At 40.5% G+C, this 25,039-nt stretch overlaps 1 protein-coding gene across 1 annotated transcript; it reads left to right on the forward strand.

Moving 5' to 3' along the window:
• The first annotated feature begins 969 nt into the window (after window positions 1-969).
• SAXO4 (stabilizer of axonemal microtubules 4) lies at window positions 970-24,604 on the forward strand. The gene is made up of 13 exons (XM_060770856.2): window positions 970-1,159; window positions 3,142-3,259; window positions 3,819-3,972; window positions 8,446-8,574; window positions 11,337-11,400; window positions 17,267-17,361; window positions 18,139-18,198; window positions 18,345-18,431; window positions 20,479-20,595; window positions 20,719-20,813; window positions 21,490-21,654; window positions 21,809-21,896; window positions 22,279-24,604. Exons 1-12 carry the CDS (start codon window positions 970-972, stop codon window positions 21,894-21,896), a joined length of 1,362 nt encoding a protein of 453 aa, XP_060626839.1. The 3' UTR covers window positions 22,279-24,604.
• Window positions 24,605-25,039: the final 435 nt, after the last annotated feature.

Consider the following 25,039-nt stretch of genomic DNA (forward strand, 5'->3'; position numbering starts at 1 on the left):
TCCAGGTTTAAATCCATGTCCATTTGCATCGTTAAGATGTTCCATATTCATTCACAATACTGAGTTTATCTGGTTACAATGAGGTTCCAAAAAGCTTGCTCAAAGAGCCAGGTGTTACTGTTTTCCTAAAGGTCAGGAGGGAGGGGGCCGATCTAATATCCCCAGAAAGGGAATTCCACAGCGGAGGGGCCACCACTGAGAAGGCCCTGTCCCTCGTCCCCGCCAATTGCGCTTGTGAGGCAGGCAGGATTGAGAGTAGGGCCTCCTCAGATGATCTTAAATTCCTGGAAGGTTCATAAGGAGAGACACGTTCGGATAGGTAAGTTGGGCTTATCCTATATCTGTTAGCCATGGTGGACAATGTTTGGCCCTCAAGATATTGTTTGATGGCAGTTTCTTGTAGCCCTTGACAACAGAACCAATGGTGGGGAGTTCTGGGAGTTGCAGTCCATCAATCTCTGGAAGGCCACAGGTTACTCATCTCTCCTTTAAGCTAAACAAAATATGTGTTTCAATAATTTAAAAATTTACACTTAAAAAGACAGTTCATACTCATTGAAGGAGTTATTAGCTTGTTTGAACCTGTGACACAACCCATTTGTAATAATAACGGGGAGTAGTCAAGACCTTTTAAACCAGTTATTCATTTTGATCATTGTTAATACTTATATTTTGTAGGTTTTAAAATTATATATATATTAAGGCGCACTGCTTTGGGTCTCAGTCCTGGGAGAAAAGCAGGGCATGAATAAATATAATCAGCCTGCTTTATTCTTCATGTGACTGCAAATGGACTAGTGTATATCTTTAACCTCCTCCTTTAAAAATACATTCTGGGCTAGTTATGACATCACAGTGCTGTGTATGTTTGACCACATTCTGTTTCTAGGGCTCACTGCAGAACTTTCCGAGCCAAACTGCTTGTTTTCTGCTTCTTCCTGGCACTTGGCAGCATCTCCGCTATCTAGAATGCTTAGTGGTCAGTCATCTTCAATCTCTCTTTGTGCAGGAAATTCGTACCTGAGACCATCGCTCTCTGTATCTTCAGAGAAGATGGGGCGGCTCCCTTTGGGGGTTGTTTCTCCCTATGTAAAAACCAGCTCTGGTGGAAGTATGGACCCCATGAAATTCTATTGCACCAGCTATGGCACAGCTTATGGTAAGGTCCTTTATCATTATGGGAAGGGCTTCATTCTGTTGCTGATGGCATGCCCCTACCGTGGAGAAATGTCAGCCAGCTGAAGACAAAGTGGCTATTCAGAGAGCAGATGCAGCCCTCCAGACTCTCCTAGGGTTAGAATTTTCTACAGCATCCCACCTCTGCATTAGATGAAGAAATGTCCACCTGCCTGACATTTTTCATTGGCTGCCTTTAGCCATTCGCTGTCTTCACTGCCTAAAAAGCATATCCAGACTGACTTAAAAGTCATAGATTTTTGCCCTGTTCTTTCTGATTTTACAGTGGGTTAAAATAAGCCAACCTGGAAAACTAGCATAAAAGTATTTGTACTGGGAGTTGACAGAAAACATAGGAACAAACCTGGGACTTTCTAGTCTTTTTAGGGAGCATCCTGACTAAGTGAAACATCCCAGATGTGAAAAGTCCCAGTATCTGCTCAGACCAGAGAAAATGAATTCAAAGTGCTCATAATGGTATTATTATCCAATCCTAAGATTATTAAATGTTGAAAATGTGTCAAAATAGGTGATTGGAATTATTTGTGAGCCCCTGGTGGTACAATGGGTTAAACCGCTGAGCTGTTGAACTTGCGAATGGTGTGAGCTCCTGCTGTCAGCCCCAGTTTCTGCCAACCTGGCAGTTGTGAGTAGATCAATAGCGGGAAGGTAACGGCACTCCATGCAGTCATGCCGGCCAATGACCTTGGAGGTGTCTATGGACAACACCAGCTCTTCGACTTAGAAATGGAGATGAGCACCAACCCCCCAGAGTCGGACACAACTGGACTTAATGTCAGGGGAAAACCTTTACCTTTACCTTAATGTATCCAAAAGTATGTAGATTTTCGGGAGGCTGTAATATGGATGGATAGGACAAATGTTTTGCCAAAAGGTCCATGTTTAAAGGAATACTGTTACTCATTTCTATATTTGAAAGTGAAAATTAATGCCTGCCAGATAAAACCCTATTACACTTATGTTTAATGCTGTTATACTAGAAACAGCTAAAGCATGACAAACATTAGAAAACTCAATAGAAAAGTGGTTAAATAGTATATGGTTCTTAACTTGTTCAAAAAGCATTAACATATAAATTAAGAGGGGACATAAAAGAAAATACATCTGAGATTATTTGGAAGTCCTTTGCTGCTTATATTACTTTATATTGGACATAGGGTCACTTTGGATCAATAACAACTTTTGAAAAGTAATCATTGAAAGTTATGATTAATATCTAAACAAAATGTAATTATTTGGAAGGCAATTTATATCATTGGTGTTTGACAGGGATACAGTTTATGACTCCATTATTTGGGAAGGGAGAGTGGAAATGAGGAATAAAAGGAGAAATCTATCTTAAATTATGATACTGATTTAGGGAGAGGGACACACTGTATATATCATGATTATAATTGTTTTTATTACACAAAACAAAATATTTTTTTAAAAAAAATCCATCAAAACGGTACTCAATTATGATGTAATGTATGGGTTACTATCCAGATTTCTTTGTCCCATTGCATTCTCCCTCTTTTGTTGTGTTAATTACACAGTAAATCATTATATAGGCATACTGCATTTAACAAAGCCTTGAACAAAGAAGCTCCTTTTTAGAAAGTCTTCTTTACACCTGCTGACTTTTCATGTAGGATTATAGCAGTGTTTCTGTTGTAAATAATGTAATACTGTAAAGACTTGAGTTGGGAAAGAATGGGATTCTATTGTTGTCAATGCTGCTAAAGCTGTGTGTTCCTGCCTAGAATAGTCAAGGCAGACAGCAGCAGTCTCAAAAATCACTTACTGCATTAGCAGCAAAACAGATACATTTCCCTACTTCATTAATTGAGTCATATCTGAATTGTGAATACTTGAAACACATTGCCAGAAAGGTGGTGTATAAATATTGTGAGCACGTAAATAATTGGATGATACAAATCTGACTGACTCTTTTTTGTTCACTAGGTCGGGAAGGGTTTCGTCCTCGGACTGGTTTCCACTCTGGAGCTGGTTACAAAGCCAACTACCGTCCTGTTGTTCAATACAAACCAAGCCTGGACAAATTAGATAATCCAGCTGTGGGGTAGGTATCTTGCACTTTGGTTGGGATAGTTTGTAGCACAATAGCATTATGTCATGCATTTATTGTTCATGATTTTTCACCTCTTTCTTAGAATCAGTGCTGTGTTACAAAAATAACACAGCACTGATTCTGAGGGAATCAGTGCTGAGGGAAAAATATTTTTTGTATTGAGTGTTTAAATGAGCTAGGCGTTTGCAGCTAGATTTCCTACCATAAAACTAGAAAACATTCCTTCTATTCTGAATGGGCAAGAAGCTACCACAAGAAGATAGGCAGAGGTGAGGAGCACCACTGGTGAACTTGTAATATTTTGGCTTTCCATTGATTTCTTTTTAAAGATGAACATAGTGATGCTCAAAAGTCCTGTGCGTATGTTCACAACTAGTATATGGGGAAAACAAAGGGATATGCTATGAAAATACCTTCAACTTTTAAAGCGTAGCTACAAAACCAACAGGAATAAACACTCTAACATACGCTTCAGAGCACTGTTTTTCTACTTAAACAGATTGTCCTCATTAAGAGGATTTTTTTTTCATATTTCTCTCCCTTAAACCAGGGCTCTCCTTCAAGACAACTACGAATCAACAACTACCAAGCACTTCCAGCCTTTCCAGCTCCCAGATGGGAAGTATCCTCTGCCCTGGAATGTACACCAGTCAGGGAGCGGGTATGTCCGGGAAAAACCCCTTTCGTTCCCTACCACCAAAACCGTAAGTATCCAGAATCAAGGCTCTAGCTTTGTGTTGTGGATTGCTCTGTTAACGTAACGTCATCAAGTTCCCACCAATGATGGCTTAGGCTCTCCTACTTTGTGATTTAGGCCATGCTGGCCATGGAGTTTGGAAAGTTGTAACTTTTCCTCCAACTGCCTCACTCAATCTTCTGTCATCTCACTTTTTCAACAGTTTCAAACGTGTCCCACTTTCTTCCCCTCTCACTTTTCCTCCTTTACTATGGTCTACTTCAATTAGTCTAGGCTGAGTTTAAAGTACAGAAGTAATTTATACTCTTATGTCCACAGCGGGAAGAGGAGAGGAGGTAGGGGAATTTTCCCATGCCCAGAGAGGAGATTCCATCTGAACATGAGGAAGAACTTCCTGACTGTGAGAGCCGTTCAGCAGTGGAACTCTCTGCCCCGGAGTGTGGTGGAGGCTCCTTCTTTGGAAGCTTTTAAACAGAGGCTGGATGGCCATCTGTCAGGGGTGATTTGAATGCAATATTCCTGCTTCTTGGCAGGGGGTTGGACTGGATGACCCATGAGGTCTCTTCCAACTCTTTGATTTTATGATTAATAGAATCATAGAATCAAAGAGTTGGAAGAGACCTCATGGGCCATCCATGATTCTATGAGTAGGTTGAGGGGAGAACAAACTGCTGGAGCCTCTCCTAGCTTGTGTATTCTTCCTTGTTAATAGTGTTATTTATTTATTTACCACACTTTTACCTTCCCTTCTCTCCCCAGAGGAGACTCAGGGCGGCCTCACAAAGGCAACAATTCAATGCCGCATATAGGTTTTTGACATATAAAAAGAGAATAGTTATGAAATGTTATGTTTTCAAGCAAATTGAACATGACTTTGAGGGCCATGATGCAATGCACCTATTTTATGAATTTTAAACAAAGACTTTTATAGCAGCTGCTGTCTGATCAAGGATATTACTTTGTGAGCAAACTGTGTCAAATTACATAAATAACAGCACCAGACACAACATCAGCTTGAAAACTTCATTGTAATTTAATTCACCATGGAAATAAATAAGGGAGATATTTTTTAAAAAGAAGAAATGCTACCAAAGTCAGAAAAAATTAACAGAAGTGGTATCATCTTTGAATCTTTGAGTCCCCCTAGGGGTGAGAAAGACGGTGTATAAATACGGTAAATAAATACGGTAAATAAATATACATACACATATCATCAACAACAATGACAACAACATTTTATTCTGCCCCAAAGACCCTTATTGCACTGTAGTCATACAAGGCATGCAGGTAATGAGATTAAGAATATCCAGTTGATTGAACACACAAATGGATAAAATTTACAACAGTAAAAACTGCTTAAAATACATGTTGGCTAAAAACATAGGTAAACAACTACAAGAAGTGTCAGCGTGTTTCAGCCTTAAGGTATACAGGTAATAAGATTAAGAACAACCAGTTGATTGAAAAAACAAATGGATAAAATTTATAACAGTTAAAAACTGCTTAAAATACATGTTGGCTAAAAACACAGGTAAAAGATTATATATATACATATCAATAAATAAACAAATGCAATTAAAATCCAACACAATTAAAACATAACATTAAAACATCACACAATCCAGGTCATATTCCAGGTTGTCATTTTAACCACACATTGTTGTTTGGTCATTCATGCCCCAGTTGTCATCTGTGAAATGTTGGAAGGGTTTTTTTTTTAAATATCATTTTTATTATAGTTTTCATTATCAGTACATCGATTGGGTGTTAAACATCGATATATTGCTTGTAACTTAAAAACCGGGGGAGGGGGGATGAGGGATGGGCTGGGGGGATGGGTTGGGGACGGTAAGGCACCTTCCTTCTGAGTGGGAGGGGAATAGGGGGAGTTGGAAGGGGGAAGGGTGTCCCTAATCTAGCAGGAAGAGCAGTGGGGGGTTGGGGGGGGGTGTGCACGTGATTGGGGCGTGGGACGTGGAGTGTGTTAGTAATTTTTTAGTTCATTTTTTGTTTACTCATTGCTTCCCCGAATTTGGTTAGTACTTGTGTTGTCTTCTAGGTTGTTCTTCTATCTTCTTCTTGTTTCCTTCCTGTTCTACATATGTCTTTAATTACTCTCGAGATATTTTCTGATTGGAGACCAGTCTGTTTTGTTTTCCCTTGCCGTTTGTTTTGTTCTTAAGTGTTGCGTCAATGTGTCCATGTTTCTTATGTCCATTAGCTTTAGTCTCCAATCTTCTAATTTAGGAATTTCTTCGTTTTTCCATTTGCTTGCTAATACTAGTCTTGCCGCCGTAGCCATGTGAAATAAAAGTCTGTCTGTGTTCTTGTCAGTCTCGAAGTCCAACATTCCTAATAGATAGTATTCAGCCTTCTTTTCTATCTGTAGTTCCAGTATGTTGGTTATTGTTCGGTATATCTCCGACCAAAACTTTTTAACCTTCTCACATGTCCACCAGAGATGTAGGAAGGTGCCCTTTTTCTCCTTACACTTCCAGCACCTTTCGTCTACATTTTTATAATATTTGGCTAGTTTGTTTGGTGTTAGATACCATTGGAACATCATCTTTATCCAATTCTCTCTAAGGCTGTAGGAGTTGGTCCATCTTAACTTTATCTTCCATATTTTCTCCCATTCTGCTTTGTCTATGGTGTGTCCCAAAATGTCTGTCCACTTTGTAATATAGCTATCTACGGTATGTTGTTTTTGTCCGATTTCCAACTTAGTAGTATTTTGTAAAGTTTCGTGATTCCTTTTCTCTCTGTAGCCATTATTCTCTCCCATTGTGTCTCTCTGTCGTCAAATCCTTCTTTCTTGTCCTTGTTGAATGCTTCTATTAGTTGCCTATGCTGGAACCATGTGATTTCACCATATGTTGATTTTATCTCTTTTAGCGTTTTGAGCTTGTGGCCTTCCCTGTCTTTCTTTAGGATGTCTTTATATCTGGGCCATTTTTCCCACCCTAGCTCTCTCCTTTGGGTTGCCTCTAGTGGGGAAATCCATAGAGGGGTTCTTTGGTGAAATTTATTCTTATATTTTTCCCAGATTTTGATGAGGGATGACCTTACGAAGTGGTTGCCGAAGTTTTTTTCGATTCTCTTCTTGTTGTACCATAGGTACGCGTGCCAACCACTACGTAGGTCATACCCTTCTAACGTTAGGATTCTTTGGTTGTTAATGTTGGCCCATTCCTTTACCCAGTTCAGTCCGCAAGCATCATGATATAATTGTAGATCTGGTAGTCCCAGTCCACCTTTTTCTTTATTCTCGATTAAACTTGTAAATTTGATTCTTGGTTTTTCCCCACACCATACGAATTTTGATATCTCTTTATTCCAATTCTTAATTACTTGTGTGTTTCTGATTATCGGGATGGCCTGAAAGAGGAATAGTAGCTTCGGGAGTATTGACATCTTGATAGCCGCAATTCTGCCCAGCATAGAAAGATTTTGATGTTTCCATTTTGCCATATCGTTCTTTATGTCTTTCCACTTTGTCTCATAATTATTCTTGAGCAGGTGTGAGTTCTTTGCTGTTATTGTTATTCCGAGGTACTTTATTTTGTCTACTACTTGGATCTCACTCTTTTCTTCCAATATTTTCTGTCGTTCTTTGGTGATGTTTTTTGTTAGCCATTTTGTTTTCTTCTTGTTTATCTTTAGTCCTGCCAATTGAAATGTTGGAAGGTATGATGTAGTCCAGAAGTAATGTTTTCAAATTCTGGTTTAACTTCTGTAGTAACATTATGTGATGGTAGGTAAGCAGGGTAGAATTCTGAAAAGATTCTTAGATGATCCAAGAAATATCAGATAATTGCTTCCAGAAATATTCCTAATGCTTTCTTTCCTCCTTCCGTGCCTCTCCTAATCCTGTTCTACCAAGCCACATTATTCTCAGGGTTGCCAGGCATCCTGGATTTTAAGGGACAGTCCCATATTTAAATAAAATTCTGCTTACCTCTCTGAAATGTGCTACTGCTGATATTTCATTCAGGCTGGGGAAGGGCAGTGGGATTGAGCCCTAGTATTTGCCAGACTCAACAACTCTATAATTATAAAATTGCTTGTATTAAAACCAAGTTGTGGTTTCCCTTTTCTATTGTGTCCTTTTAAAAAAAACAACAACACTATAATTATGTTTTTCTAAGCACTCAGTGCAACAGGAAAAGTTGAACCTTTATTCCATTCAAAATACATTTGCTGAAATTCATACTATTCCATTTGGAGTGTTTAGGAAAAAGAATAATTCACATGAGGTTTAAGAGCATGAGACCTTCTGGCCTTGCTGCCTTCTATGTGTTTTACTTAGAGAATAATAGGATCCCCCATATATCTTAAAAGAAGATGGATGTAAAATGTTCTCTAAGCATTTCTGTTCTGTTTTGACTGTTCTTTCCTATTCTGCTGTAGCGCGGATTTTACTGCTTCTATATGACTATTCATATTGATTGCCTAATTACAAGTTGGTTTGTTTTCACAGGTCAAGCAAGTCCATTTTGATACAGCGGACCAAGGATCAAGTTCTATACCAGGGCTGGAGCCCAGATATACTCCTGATCTTCACAAACTACAGGGAAAAGGCTCTATTGATGTGGAAAATGCCAGATACGTGAGTCTACATGGGGTCCATTGCCAGGGTTAGCCCTGCCACCAGAAAATGTTGAAGTGATAGCCTCAGCAGCTGACTTTGGATGAGGCAGCAAGTCATCAGATACTTCATTTATTACTTGGCATTTTTACCTTCAAGGAGGGGGGAATGTTCTGCTTTAAATGTCAAATTACTTGGTTGTCCTTGGGTATCATGTTCTGGTGAAAGAGTCAGTGAGAGGGATTGTTTGCAGTTGTTGTTGTTGTTGTTCCTTCCCCACCTCTACCTAGAGATTGAGCGGGTAGCTCATTAGGAATTGTGGAAGTTGTAGTCCAAAACACCTGGAGGGCAAAAGTTTGCTCATGCCTGCTATAATCCCTACCGAAATTAAATGTGTTGGTCCCAGCTTTCAGAGACCTCTAGAGTCATTTGTATGTGATTAATCAAAACATGTATATATGATTAATCAAAGCAAGAGAGTCTGTATTTATAAGATTATCATCTTAATGTAACATACCATAAAACAAAAGGAAGTCGGGAAGGAAGATGGGAAGGAAGAGAGTTGAAAAAGTTAAATTGCATTTTTTTTACATAGGCTGTGTCTCCTTTATCTAGAAATCCAATATACTCCAAAGCCCACAACTTTTTGCTCCTAGCTGCACACTTCCACCTGAGGGATAATCACATGTCTAGTTATCCCCAAGTTTTTTCTCACTGTGAGAAATTTGACAGGCAAAGAGGGGGAGGGGGGGGGGGAAGGAGACTGCATACACAAAAAGCAGATGTTCCAGATGCTTCCATATTTACCTGGCCAATGATAGCACTCAATGGGATGGCCGTCCTGGAAATAAGCACAAATCTTATGCTGTTCCTCTTCCAATGGAAGAAGAACAAAATGACATGGGGTTGCTTTGCTAAAAGAGTGAAAAATGTGTTGATGGCCAGGGAAGCATCTGGGGATCAGCTTTTGTGTGAGTGGAGTCTTTGTCCACTCTTCTCTTTCCCCTATCAGGGCTCTTTGAGGAAAAGTTGGATATTTATTTATTTATATTTGCATTATTTCTACCCTGCTCATATCAGCCCGGAGGCGACTCAGAGCGGATATGTGACTAGCCTCCATTTATCTCATTCCAAATTTATATGTATAAGAATATACATGTATTCCAAAATCCTAAAAAATCCAAAAATTGAAAAATGTTAGTTTCTAAGCATTTTGGACAAGAGAAACTCAAGCTATAATGACCAGCTAGAAGGAGCCCAAGGTGAGAAGGTCATTAATGGAACTGATTTTTCTTCAGGGCACTTTGATTGTATTTGTGTATTCTTCAACGCCAGGACAGTTTATTCCAGTTCCTCAATTCTGATCTTAGGAACAATTTGCATGCACCTGCCTCATCCCTCATGGCTTGCAAGTATAACTGAAAGTGTGAATGGCCTTCACTGGACAGTTGGTGCTTATGGTGAAATAAAATTCCCATCTGCAATGTTTGGTCTGTGAAAGCTATTATATGCATACAAGTCATCACTCAACATCACAGTATGCAAATTGTGAACAAGCTTTGAGTGAAATCTCATCTTGAAGTGATAAGTGTAGGAAAGACAAAACAAAAAGTGAGAATTAAATCTCTTATCATTTGGTACAAAGGAGATATCAGACAAATGGGAGGGATACTTAGGGAGGAAAAAAAAGAGGAAAAAATACTGTGAGGTTGGTGTTGGGGAGGGTTATTTACATTACGCAGTTACAGCACTAAGATTCCCTTTTAATTACTATGACTCTGTCCTATGAGGTCCTGGGATTTACAGTTCAGGAGAAGGCATTTAGAACTCCTATCTAGAAAAGTTTTCTGGTGCATCTCTTGAACCTATAAATACCAAGATTCAACAAGATCCAGCCATGCCAGTCAAAGTGGAATCATATTGCTATAATTGTGTAACTCAAAGGGTCCTTATGGTACTTAGGGACCTTTTGTGTTACCTAATTATAGCATTATGATTATTATGCAAAGTTAAAAGTGGTTCTCATCAAAGTCTATTGTGCCATCACCAAACCTCATATTCCCTCTCCATACATAGCCCTTCCTTGTTTTCCTTATTTTTTTTACAGTATGGCAGGAAATTAGTTAAGGACAAAAAGATGGAATAGCAAGTTGAGGAACCCTCCTAAAGATGGCATAGGTGAAGATAAAGGTTTTCCCCTGACATTAAGTCCAGTCGTGTCTGATTCTGAGGGTTGGTGCTCATCTCCATATCTAAGCCGAATAGCAGGTGTTGTTTGTAGATGCCTCCAAGGTCATGTGGCCAGCATGACTGCATGGAGCACCGTTACCTTCCCACCGAAGCAGTACCTATTGATCTACTCACATTTGCATGTTTTCGAACTGCTAGGTTGGCAGAAGCTGGGACTGACAGCAGAAGCTCACACAGCTCCCTGGATTCGATTGTTGACCTTTTGGTCAACAAGTTTAGCAGCTCAGTGGTTTAACCCACTGCGCCACTGGGGACTCCCTGAAAATGCCATAAGATTTACTAATTTTTTTGGGTGGGGGGATTGAAATTCTAGAGGACATGCAGGAAATCAGGTCCAGGCTTAAGGCAAAATGGATTAGAAAGAAAGAATGAATGCCTTTTAGAGAGAACCTCCAACAGCTAAGCATAACCCCAAGTATAACTGGCCAAGAGAAGTGGGTGGAATTTGGAGTGGTGAATTGCATCTTCTACTGAAGAGACAAGCAGCAGTCTGCTTCCAGAGTTCATGATATTATTCTTTGATATACTTCTAGGGACCTCGCTACATGTCTACAGAGTATGGCTCCAAGTTCCGCTACAATATCCCAGGACAACCAGGTACGGCTCTTCTTTGCAGGCCTCCCTCCTCTGCCATACTATTGCTTCACCAGTTAGAAAAGCAGAACTATGTGTATTTGTTGAGGTTTGCTACCTCTGAATGTCTATACTCAATTAAATTACATGCCACTCTCTAAGAGTTTAGGTGCCTCATACTTATGGCTACTTCCTGCTTGATTGTGTGTTTGTGCAAACCCATTCTCTCTCCACATCACATAGCCTTTCCTTTGCTCTTTAGGGTCTCATCTGATTTATGCCTCTTTCTTCCTATCTTCCTGGAAGTGTGTGTGACAACTTCTCTCTCTGGGTGAGATGCTCCAACTCTCCTGACACTTTCTTTTCTTACCTTTCATCAGAAAAATGAGCACAAGTATTTGTGAGTAAAACTACTTTTATGTGTTTTACGAAGAAGATTAGGGACTTTATCACAAGAACCCATTATTCCACTACAGCTGTGTTTTCGTAAATAGTGGATACATACTGCGATGAGCACTTTTGATGTCGCTTCTCTTTTAATTAGTGCAATTGTGTCAATTTGCCAACCTGTAGCCCCACGATTGTATTTTTGCCAACCCGCATAATCCCACCTTCCCACACTACTGCTGAGAGAGAGAGAGAGAGGGAGAGAGAGAAATAAATATTTTCTTGAGCAATCAGACATGGCATTAATAGCTATAAGCGATAAACTGCTATGAATAACATGACATTACAAAGTCAAAAGTATGACTAGGATATGAAACAAACATCCCATCGTTTTGTGTAACATTTCCAGCCATGGAATAATTCTGGTGAGTCACACCAGCATATAAACACCAATATGGCATCTGAATGAACAGTGTGTGCAACTGTAAGCCTGATAAGACAGATTGAAACCAGTAAGACAAAAATACATTTAGAAGAATGGGTGGGGTGCAGCCCCTATTGGATTCTATGGGGATAATGCAGAAGTTGCTCAACTATGGGCTAAAAAGCATGTTTTTGTTATGATCCAGTTGAGTCTCTTACCCATTCAGACTAGATGCTTGACTTTTTTTTTACCCAGGTGCAGTGTGCCTTTTAGGAATCAGTGCCAGATAAATATAATAGGAGAAGTTCGTTCAACCTGATTCTAAACATAATGGTCACAATCCAGTGCAAAATTAGGGTTTTTAAAGATCTGTACTGGCTTGTGACATTCGTATGCCTAAAACAAGACCGCATATGAAATTGTGCTGCCTTCACAAAGGTAGAAATTTGGGATATATTTCCTCTATGTTCTTATCCTTTTTTTAAACATCATGCCACAGAATGCCATTCTTCCTACTCTGAATCTCACCTCCCTGTTCTTTGAATTTTAAGTTCTTCTAAATCTGTATGTAGGTAGCTGCTGCAGCAGTTTGGCCTAAATCCAGATCACAAGTTACTTCCAGTTGATTTTTAAAAAGTTGCACATATCATTACTGTCACCCACTAGTATTCAAAAAATAATGCCATAGACACTGGAAATTGTGAGATTAAAATGTAAACTGCAGTTTTTGCTTTGGCTTGCTGTGAGTTTTCCGGGTTGTATGGTTATGTTCCAAAATAATTCTCTCCTGATGTTTTGCTCACATCTATGGCAAGCATCCTCAGAGGTTGTGAGGTCTGTTGGAAACTAGGCAAGTGAGGTTTATATATCTGTGGAATGTCCAGGGTGGGAGAAAAAACTCTTGTATGCTGGGGGCAAGTGTAATTGTTGCAATTGGCCACCTTGGTTAGCACAGAAGGGCTAAAACCCCAAACAAAGTTTTTGTTGTTTGGGTTGTTTTGATAGGTTGTTTTGAGGGCCTATTTATTTTTTACACCCATGATAATTTTAACATTTAAAGTCTTCCTTTAGACTCTATATTTTGGGATGTTGGAAATATTTTATAATGAAAATGGACTTTCTTATGTAACTGTGAGGGTTGGAGAATTTAGAACGGTGTAACCTTTTTAAAATAGCATTGTAAGAGTTGTGAAGTGCCATGTAAATTCTGTCTTACCTAAATGTCTTGGGACAGCTTGTCACATCGCATAGCACAGGTACAGCTCTATAACCCAGTCTTGTGTGTGAGAATAAATTCATCTTTTAAGGTGACAATCAGAAATCCATGCAGCTCTCTGAGAGAACTTTTCTGTATTCTGTATTACCTTTTTGGGAATTTGCAGTTGAGGGGCCTTCCCTCTTAGCAAGTGCATGGATTGAAATTTCAGAGGAAACAGAGTACTTCTGAAGGTTTCCTATAGTTATGTCACACCCAGAGGCAGCCCTAGGTAATTTTCAACTGTAAGCAAACAGTATTTTTGCCCCCCCCCCCCCAACCAATCACTGATATATATTTTCTGTTCGTCGTGGGAGTTCTGTGTGCCATATTTGGTTCAATTCCATCATTGGTGGAGTTCAGAATGCTCTTTGATTGTAGGTGAACTATACATCCCAGTAACTACAACTCACATATGTCAAGGTCTATTTTCCCCCAAGAGCGCCTCAAGAGCGCCCCTGGGCAAAATCAACTATACTGCAAATGCTTACTTTGCATAATGGGTTGAGCAGCCCCTGGTCACACCCTAGAGCAGAACTTTCTAAACTGTGTGTAGCAACATGTTTGTGTCAGCTACAGTGTGTAGATATGTTGCAAAATCTTGGAAATGTCTATCATTATCATACAAATAATATACTTTTAGAAAAACAAATGAAAGGTTTTTATGAGATATTAGCCATCCCCTGCCACACATTGCTGTGACCCAGTCTGTATAGATGTGTTTTTGTGTGTGTGTATATATATATTTGTATATATGTGGCTTTGTGCATTCACTGTAATGTATTTTTTATTTTTTGGCTTTTAATGTATTTTCTGCTGTGTTTTTCAGTGTTTTTATGAGTGATGGTCACTCGGTGACCTGATAGGTGTATTTGGTGTCAGTCCGTCCAGTGGTTTTTGAGTTATTTTTATTTATATAGATTACTAGCCATCACCTGCCATGTGTTGCTGTGGCCCACTTTGTGTATATGTGCTTTGTGTGTGCATATATTTGTGTATATATGCGTGGTTTTGCACATGAGTTGTGATGTAATTTTTGTTTTTTGGCTTTTTAAGTCTTTTCTGCTGTGTTTTTCCGTGTTTTTATGAGTGATGGTCATTTGTTGGCCTGATACATGTATTGTGTCCAAATTTGGTGTCAATTCTCCCAGTGGTTTTTGAGTTATGTTAATCCCACAAACGAACATTACATTTTTATTTATATAGATGTTGCAACCCCAGGGGCGGCTCAACCCATTATGCAGTATAGTTGATTTTGCCCAGAGGCACTCTTGAGGCGCTCTTGGGGTAAAATAGACCTTGACATATGCGAGTTGTAGTTACTGGGATGTATAGTTCACCTACACTCAAAGAGCATTCTGAACTCCGCCAATGATGGAATTGAACCAAATATGGCACACACAACTCCCACGACAAACAGAAAATATATATCAGTGATTGGTTTGGGGGGGGGGGGGGGGCTCAAAATACTGTTTGCTTACAGTTGAAAATTACCTAGGGCCGCCTCTGTGCAACCCCATACATTTCATTATAACAATTTACATTTCTGCCCATATCTCTTATGAGGGGCTGGTTTAACATCAGGTTTGCTAGTAAAACTGAATTACTGTGTCATGAAATGATACATGTTTAAAAAGTGTGTCATCATCTCTCTGCCTTAGAGACTTCCTTTCTGTTGCTGAGTTTACCCTCTATAGCCTCCACATGCCAGCAGCAGAAGGATGGCTTCTATTCCTCCTCCGTCAGATGTGAAAATTAGAAAATTGCAAGACTGGGGTCATAATAAGGCTACGTTGGAAAAGGCTGTTTCAGGATTAATAGCTATTAGTCATGATGACTATATTTTGCAAGCTCCTGGATAAAAGGCAGCATCAATTGTTGGGGTACAACAACAAGAATGGACATTTTTTTTGCCTGTCTTTGTCCTCTGGTCTGATTCAACCTGGCTGTTCTTACTTTTCTGTATTGCGGCTGATGACCTTCAATGTTATATATTTTACACAATGCATCAGAGGATTCATATGAAACAGACCTCTCTGATGGTATTACCACGAGAGTGATCACTATGTGGATCAATCCTCATCTACCCTCTGACACTTTACAGATGAAAATCAGAACATGAAACTATCACACTAAAGTTTGGTACAAAGGGTGTGACCAAGCAAAAAGAGGGCAAAGGTTATTACTGCAAAGGAATACACAACCATTGTTTCAAGCAGAAAAACCTTGAGATTTATTGTCTAAGAGTAGAAAAAAGATTGGAGGATTGGACAAAAAGGAGATCAGGGAGGAAGAAATACAGGCTGAGCATCCCTCATCTGGAATTTGGAAATCCAAAAGACTCCCCGAATCCAAAATTGTCCACCTAGGTGGCTGGAATAGTGATACCTTTGCTTTCTAATGGCACACAAACTTTCATGCAGAAAATTGTAGAAAATATTTCCTTTGAGGACAGACAGTGGGTTATAAATTAAGTCATCTTCTGCTTCTTGTTCTCCTCCTCCTCCTCTTCCTCCTCCTCTAAAATTCCCTCCAGGCCAGGCCCGTAGCCAGGATTTCGATTTTGGGGGGGGGGGGGGGGGAGGGCTGAGTTTGTTTCGGGGTGGGGGTGGGGCTGAGTGTGCGTGAAAGAGGGTCTACCCTAGCAAACCTTTTGTATTGTTACCCCAAAAACCCCATGCATATGGGATATATTGAGTATGGTGATCAGATCATGATATGAATCAACATAACAGTTTAAATAATGCACCAGTAAGGCCTTTTCGCGAACCACCATGAGAATTTCCGGGGGGGGGGGCTTAAGCCCCTCAAGCCCCTCCCCCCTGGCTACATGCCTGCTCCAGGCTATGTGCAAAAGGTGAATGTGAAACTAATGAATTTCATATTTAGGTTACATTCCCAAGATACCTCATTATATATGCATATGCAAATACAGACATTCCAAATAATAATAAAAAATAAAAATAAACATCTGAAATCCTAAAATTTTGAATTCTAATCTTGTCGTTAAGGGCACTTTTTCTTAAACTGTGGGTCTTGACCCCAAATTGGTCCTTTAGCTCAATGTTGGGATTACTGTATTCTGTAGAAAATACTTCAGCTGTACTTCACAAATAGGAAAAATCAACCTGTTTAGCGATCCTTGCAAATATTGATTTAATATCAGTTATTATTTTATTATTGTACCTATTTTATATACCTATATACCCATGAAAAAAATTCTCAGCTAGAAAATGTTTAAGAATCCCCACTGTAGGGTATTAGTGCTCTTTCTCTCTTTCTTTCTGTGTGTATGTGTGTGTGTGTGTGTAATTTTGAGTTGCCTGTTGACTTAGGGAAACCCTTGAATTTAATTCGATTTTCCAGGTAAGGAATACCAGAAACAGTATGGCCAGTTCCTTCCGCTGAAAGATAACCTACAGCAGTGGAGTTCATTGGCGATCTCCCATATAAGTATTAACGAAAGATGACCCTGCTTAGCTTAGTGATGCCATTGTGGCCCTCCAGGTGTTTTGGACTCCAGCTCCCAGAATACTTGGCCATTGGGCAAGCTCACTGGGGTTTCTGGGAGTTGGAGGCCCAAACATCTGGAGGACCACAAGTTTGACACTTCTGCACTAGCCCTAGTGAAAGACCATTTGCTTTTTAAAAACTTTGTCCACCTTCTTCCCCGTCCTTTCCTTCTTTTGTGTCATGTCTATTTAGCCTGTACACCTGAGGGCAAGGGCTGTCTTGTTTTTATTGATTGTTTGTAAGCTGTTCCAGGAGCCTTGTTGGCTGAGGAGAGAGATTAACATGCTTTCAAATTAAATCTTCCCATGCAGATTTCCTGCAAAAGAAAACAATTGGAGCCAAAGAAGAGACAGGATTCACTGAAGGTTGCTTCGCCAACCCCATTTTGGACAAAGCAGCAGCTCAGGTTGTCCCAGTGCACTCTGTATATGCTGCTGTTCTTGGCAAGGGCCAAGATATCTATATGAAGCATGCTACACAGCCAATCACTAGCAGAATTGCTGCCCTTGTTCTAGTAGTGCAACTGCATTTGAGTTTTGGAGTAGTGGTGTCTTCCCTGTGACCCTCATTTACATTACTCTATCTGTCTGTCTGTCTGTCTATCTATCTATCTATCTATCTATCTATCTATCTATCTATCTAATGTCAGAAGCATTGCATAAATAAGTATAAAACTGATAAAAATAGAAGGAGCACAAGCAGCTAAATAATTTTTGATCAAAAAAGGGCAACAGCAACCACATTGTAGCTTTAAACAATTGTGCATGAGGCAGGGCATTGTGAACAAGCACACAGATGCGGGGTTGTTTGTTTTGCTCCACAGTTGCACAAGGTGGAGTATTCTTCTTGGTAGTGCCATTTTGCCAGGTTGTCTTTTCATCTGCCCAGTTCACTTCTAAGTCTGTTCAGGGACTTCCAAGTTGCCTATTCTTGGTTTGCCCCTGCACTAATTCTACAGTGTAGATGTACCATTGGTTTCTCTGTAGTTAGAGATCCCTGCAGTTTTTTTTATTATTGCAGGAAGATGGTTTGATATAATTATCTGTGGGTTACTATGCAATTGATTTCTTCTACAAAGGACTCCTTGCATCCTTTTATGATATCCCTTTAGTAGGAGCTGTAATGTGGAACAAGTGTTCAGCCTAGCTTACTTGAGGTCTTAATACTGTGTTCTGTTTCACAGGCCAGCATGCCGGGGGTCAGCATTACGAAGACAGATTATCTGCCATCCTCTTTTCCCCATGTAAGGAATCTATTTATAGTTGCGGATTGAGAGAACAGATGAAGGGATATATTTGCTCGCCTGTGCCATTTTTCACCTCTTGTATTCCACCTCTGACTGCTTGTGTGTACTATACCCACCCACCTGCATTATGTTCCTCTTGACAGGGTGACGAGTTTCTCCCAGTCCTTTCCAAAGGCTCTGAAAGGGGGTCTGGATTCAGTCGGCAGAATAATCTTGGACCTGGTACTGAAGTAAGTGATGTGCCCGTGCTGGCAGAAGTCAAATACCTCCAGATTGTTCTGCTGTATGTATATTCCCTCTGCCTATTGGCTTTTTGGCTTTTTTTGTTTAGCTGCCTGCTTTCCTTTCCATGTCCTATGTGTCTACAGTTCTCTCTAGCCTCATATAGCTCCTTCTATCTACAGCAGCAAAATAAATCAGGTGCATTTTGGAGAATTCCCCTCCTAATGCAACACCTATTTGTAATATAGCAGTGTGACGTATGATGGCCACACATTTCCCCTCCCCAAATTTGGAGTAGTAGGACAGCTTTTTCCCTGCTTTTTATTTTCAACTCTCCAATATACACTCAAAAAATAAAAATGAAATGTTGACACTTGCCACCCACCAATCTGTCTCACCCCACCCTTCACCCCCAATCCAGATAGAGATACTAGAAAAATACTTTTTTTGCAAAAAGTGTGGAACAAGAAGTGTTTTTTTAAAAAAAGACATTAAAGCCTAAAAGAAGCACTTCCACTGTTAAAACTGTCTTACGTTGTATGTTCCCACAGCACCAGAATAGAGGTGAGTATAGAAGTTTTTGGCATGTAGACAACTCCTCTGTGTGCTATAATAATACTAACACTAATAATCATCATCATCATCAGTCCTAGACACTTGGGAAGTGTCTGATGTGTGATCCAATTCAACAGCCAGCAGAGTGTCTGCTGTGGACTCATCTTGTTGTGTTTCAAATAATAATAATACTTCTGAAATCAGACAGACAGAGTTTTGGAGCACAATATTCCTGACCTCACAAACATGTTAAAAAACAAAGTATGGATCATCGATGTCTCAATCCCAGGTGACAGCAGGATTGAAGAGAAACAACTGGAAAAGCTGACACAATATGAGAATTTAAAGATCGAACTGCAAAGACTCTGGCACAAGCCAATAAAGGTGGTCCCAGTGGTGATCAGCACACTGGGTGCAGTGCCTAAAGACCTTGGCCTGCACTTAAGCACAATTGGTGCTGACAAAATTACCATCTGCCAGCTGCAAAAGGCCACCTTACTGGGATCTGCACGCATTATTTGCTCATACATCACACAGTCTAAGAGCCGTCGCAAACTAGGTTCCTGCGGGAGAAAACCTTGCTAGCAAGTCCCTGACGTCATGAGCCTGCGCCTCTCTCCCCGCCCCTTTCTCCGCCCCTTTCTCTTTGCCAGCGTGGTTTTTCCTTTGCTAGGGCAGCATTGCCCGCATTTTCTCTCAGTTGAATTCTGCCAACTGAGAGAGTATGCTGGCAATGCTGCCCTAGCAAAGGAAAAACCACTCTCGCAAGGAGAAAGGGGTGGAGAAAGGGGCGGGGCGAGAGGCGGAGTCTCGTGACGTCAGGGACGTGCTAGCAAGGTTTTCTCCCTCAGGAACCTAGTTTGCGACGGCTCTTAGACACTTGGGAAGTGTCCGACGTGTGATCCAGTACAACAGCCAGCAGAGTGATCTTGTTTGCTGTGGAGTCATCTTGTGTTTCAAATAATAATAATAATAATAATAATAATAATAATAATAATAATACATTATTTATATTCAGCCCTATCTCCCTGGGACTCATATTTCAATATTTCAATAACACATTTCTCTACCCGTGTTCTTTTCTGTCTCAATTGTTCTCCGCCTTTCTCTGAGGCTGAATCTACACTGCCATACAATCCAGATTATTAAATCAGATAATCTGATTTATCTGCTTTGAACTAGATTATATTGTCTATACTGCTATAATCCAGTTCAAATCAGACAATCTGGATTTTATATGGCAGTGTAGATGGGGCCTAAGGCTTTTCTTCCCCTACCAGAAACTGCAAACAAAGATCTCCCATTTTTCTGTTTTTTTTTTTTTTTGTATCACCATCTGGTGTCTTAGTATTCTCTTTTGTTCTTACTCTCTAACCACCATCCACCTGCACCTTCCATTTCCTTCTCCACTCTCCATCCTTTACTATGCTTTCTCTGTGGTGCTTCAGCAGCTCTCAGGATGAGGTCTTCACTTATTATCACCCTCTTGCTTCTCTACAGGAAACTCCACCCAGTGCAGAGGTGCCAGGCCCTCTGAGCCACTCTCAGTACCAAGGGCTTCAGAGGCAACCTCAGACGCGGACCAGCCTTCTAGGACGGGAATATGTGGGCAACAAGGTATGCCTGAAAGGCAATCTCAAGGCCTTACAGTTTCATCACAGCTCTTTAACCCATAAGTCTATTTGCTCTGTCCATCTGGTTCCAAGTCCTTCTTTTTTATTTTCATGGCTTCACACGTAGGAGCTAACAGGATTCAGCCACAATAACCTCAGTTATGTGACACCAGCGTATGATCCTAATCATGCCAACAGGTTCCTGACTAGCTACAATTCCAAGTGAGTCTGTTTGGTTCCTTTTGACATCCTATATTTAGGGCGATAACACTCTCAGTGTTAGAGTGATAACACTCTTTCTATATAAAAGCACTATTAATGTCCTTTAATATGTGGAAACCTTATGGTTCACTTGTTTGTGTAGGTATTAGCTTGTTGTATGTAAGAACTTTGGAGAGATCTTTGAGGCAGCAGTAGGGTATACACCATTCCTGGGTCTGCGGGTTGATGTGTGACTTGCATGTACAAAAATAGATCCTCACATGGTATTGTAAGTAGCCACAAAAATAGATACTCACATGGTATCGTAAGGAGCCATGGTAGTGCAATGGGTTACACTCTTGTGCCGACTGAACTGCTGACCTGAAGGTTGGTGGTTTGAATCTGCGAGATAGGGGTCAGCTCCCGTCTGTCAACTCCAGCTTCCCATGCGGGGACATGAGAGAAGCCTCCCACAAGCATCCCCTGGGCAATGTCTCTGCAGATGGCCAATTCTCTCACACCAGAAGCGACTTGCAGTTTCTCAAGTCGCTTCTGATACAATTAAAAACATTGCATCATAGGGCCTTGGGTGCTTGGCATTTTGTAGGAACTGTATACAAGTAACTATTTGCTTAGGAAAGAGGAGCCTGTGTGGATTTTGTTAGCCATGCCATAACCCACCTCTTATTTTCCACAGGTTTTATGAAAACATACCAAAGGGCGTGGACAGGGAAGGCTGGACACGGGGAGGGATCCAGCCACAGCAGGCAGGGGGGTTCGCTACCAACAACCATGCCACCGATTTAGGCACTGATCCCAATGCCACAGAGACCTTGAGGACTGTTCACCCCCATGTTGGAAGGTAACACTCATTGCATTTGTTTGTGCTGTTTCTTTGTCCTTCCTCTGTTCCTGCTCTGGGATGCCACTTGCAATGCCTATTCTCCACTCTTCTCCCTCATTCCAACTGGCATGCCATTTTCTGCTTTGTATTGTGTTCTCTCCTGCAATTACAGGACCATCACAACCGTTGATCCATTTTATCGTGATTCTCCCCACGACCGCCGCTTCACAGCTCTCCATCAGACAACTGTACCCAATTAAGTAAGGGACATCATCCATTTTTTCCTTAGGGCGGTAGTATAACAGTGCTAAGCATAATAGGGTATCTGTCTGGACACCTTGCGTAAAGACAAGGTGATCCTGTGTGTTACTTTTTGTATGATTCAGCAACTATATGATAACTGGGCTTTAGGGCTTATTGGATGTAATCCTGGTCTCATTTCCTTTTCCAGGAATGCATGCAAAACAAAAACCCCTCATTTTTTTCTCTCTAAAGCAAATGTGCAGAGGAGCAGCAAAATTCTTCCTCTAGAATTTGCCTTGCATTAGTGTTCTTGGGAAAGGGAAATGAGACATTTTACTTGTATATAATCTTTCCTACCACTCAGCATTTACCCTTTCTCTGTTTTCTCTCTCTTTGCAGCCTCTGCTCTGAATTATGCAGCTCCTTTGAACTTCAGGTCTACATCCCACTGGCTAAAGAAAAACACCAGTGATGATGCTCAAAAACTTTAATCTCAAAAGTTTTTTTGTTTTCAACGAATTAAAACATACCTTACTGATATATCTGATGTCACAAACACTGTCAAAATGGATGAAGGAAAATCTTTAGAAGCTGGAGTAAATAAGGTTTTTGGGAAGAATTTGGGAAGACGTTAAGACTTGGATCATAAGCAGGAAATGGGGAAGAATGACAGTGTGGCTTTATATACCATGTGATAGATGTAATACAGTTTTAAACATTTAGGTATATTATAGGTAATCAATTTGTCTCTCCAATTTTCAGTTTCATCGCTAAATTTCTCCACTCTACTGTTCCCTAAGATCAAAGAACAATATCACTATCTTGGATTAATATCTCACCTATCTAAGAGGCATACAGTGCTTGTGAGCTGCTTGACTATTATTTATTTATTTATTTACAGTATTTATATTCTGCCCTTCTCACCCTGCAGGGGACTCAGAGTGGATTACAATGTACACATATATGGCAAACATTCAATGCCAAAGACACACAACAGATATAGACAAATGGTCAGAGGCTATTTAACTTTTCTGGCCACCAGGGAAGCTGTCGCTTTCCTCATCCATCTGTGACACTGATGAAGTACTTCCGCATTCCCCCATTCCCCGCATGCTTTTTGCTGGAGTGCTTTGCTGGAGTCTTTGTTATGGCCTCGTAAATTAGTTAAATTTGCCTCCCCACACATAGGTCATACCTCATTTTCCTACTTGACAGATTCAACTGTCTTTTGGGTTGCAAAGGTCGACAACAAGCTACACAATTGGTCGGAAGCTCACTCTGACCCGGGCTGGCTTCGCACTCATGACCTTATGGTCAGAAGTGACCTTAATGCAGCTGACACTCAGACAGCTGTGCCACAGTTCCCACTTACACTGCCATATAATGCAGTATCAATTGCTCCTCTGTCTGTACAGAACTTCATTTTTCAGCAACAGCACTGTAAAAATTGTTTTGTCTGACAGTACAAGCTGGCTCACTGAAATGGTGGGAATTGTGTAGCCCTCTAGATGTTGTCAGACTGCTAATTCCAATAGGCCTTGCTAGCATAAGGAATGGCGAGACATACTGAGAGCTGCAGTTCAGCAAGAGCTTGAGGACCACACAATTCCTTCCCCGGTGTTACATTTTCTAAATGGTATTATTTAGTAATATGTTAATTCCAATATTGTGGTATTAGCCTATGTGACTGTATGATATTCTCTGTCTTTGTAAGTATGAGTTTAATATCAGTTAAACACACACATAGAGGATTCCTCGTACCCCTGCAAGTTGTGATGAAATATCATGCAACAAAACTTTCATATGCGCCCTTATGCTATGATACACCAATTCATCAGCTTACGTAGTCAGTAGGATCCTGCTGCTTTCATTCAATGAACATTCACACAGTTGAGAGAACATTGTGTGGTGTGAAACTAACAGAAGGTGCATGCTGAGCTGGAATTCCCTGCATCCTTCCATTATCTAATGATTCCTTATAGCAAAGACCATTCTCCCACATATGCCCTTACCCCACCATCACACGCATGGTTACATGAACTCAGATTCACTTTCCCCCCTTTTCCAGCATGGAACTGACACCTTGGTGTCGCTTCCCGTTCAGGTGCAAGGCACACCATCTCAGCTTTTGTTCTCAGTTTTCTATCCAGTAATAATTGGTGCTATAGTGTGCTCTCTTCCATTTTCCATTTCTCACATTTCTCTCTGTGGATGAGTTTTCACTCCTAGTGAATGTTTCATGAGCTGGTGGCGCAGGTTGCTCTGACACTGGAAAAATACTTCTCGGTGCCGCACACAGCAGCTTCACGTTCAGGGTAATGCTATCTGGCACCCAATCAGCTTTCCACTGTGCCCTGGAATGTGATAACATATCTGATGTATTCAAACTGAAAGGCTCTACTATTTTACCCAGCAAACCCTACACTGTTGTCCTAGAGCTTGCTTTGCATCTAGTCGCAACCTGGAATGCATTTGTTGCTTGATGCTGAAACATGATTGATTCAAAGATGAGGCATATGGGTGCATAAACAGTTAAAAAGCCAGCTTAATTATACTTTATAAGGAAAAGAAAGTACCTCTATTTAGAAACCATCAATTTCCCACCCTAAGTACTGTTTGGCCGCCTCTGCAGACATATGTGGTGAATTTAAAGTCAGCATTTGCAAGCAAATATATGCATTATTTTAATTATTTGGGATGCCATTAAAATTAACCTTTATTGTGAGTCCCACTTTCTAAATCTTGTTTGTCAAAACTGATCTGAAATGTTTCTTGCTGTTTAGGTTTTCTGAGGCTGGGAGTGTGTAACTCCCCTAAGGTCACCCAGTGGGTTTCTTTCCATGGTTGAGCTGGGAATCAATCCAGGTCTCCAGAATCATAGTACAACACCCAAACCACTACAACAATGTCTAGATTGTTGTGATTTGACTTCACCTTTGAAGCTGTATGCTGCTAAATGAACTTTGTAAGCCATTTCTTTCTGCTATTTGCTTCCACCTATGACCCTGTTTGAAGAGAGTTCCTAGTAGAGCTGGGTAGTCAATACCCATCATTTTTCTCTTCTAAATCTTAGCATCTCCATCTTTGTGTACATCCTGTATAATTACACTCTCTACCATGCTGTTCTTGCATACCTAATTTGCTATCTGGGCCTCTCTCT

Source organism: Anolis sagrei, chromosome 1, assembly GCF_037176765.1.
Source record: "Anolis sagrei isolate rAnoSag1 chromosome 1, rAnoSag1.mat, whole genome shotgun sequence".
NCBI classification, from domain to species: Eukaryota; Metazoa; Chordata; class Lepidosauria; order Squamata; family Dactyloidae; genus Anolis; species Anolis sagrei.

Excerpts from the sequence above, each read along its gene's own strand:
- SAXO4 (XM_060770856.2), top strand. The coding sequence starts at position 970 with ATGCTTAGTGGTCAGTCATCTTCAATCTCTCTTTGTGCAGGAAATTCG. Across the intron at positions 3,260-3,818 it reads TTAGATAATCCAGCTGTGGG|GGCTCTCCTTCAAGACAACT; the intron begins GTAGGTATCTTG and ends CCCTTAAACCAG. Across the intron at positions 11,401-17,266 it reads CAATATCCCAGGACAACCAG|ATTTCCTGCAAAAGAAAACA; the intron begins GTACGGCTCTTC and ends CTTCCCATGCAG.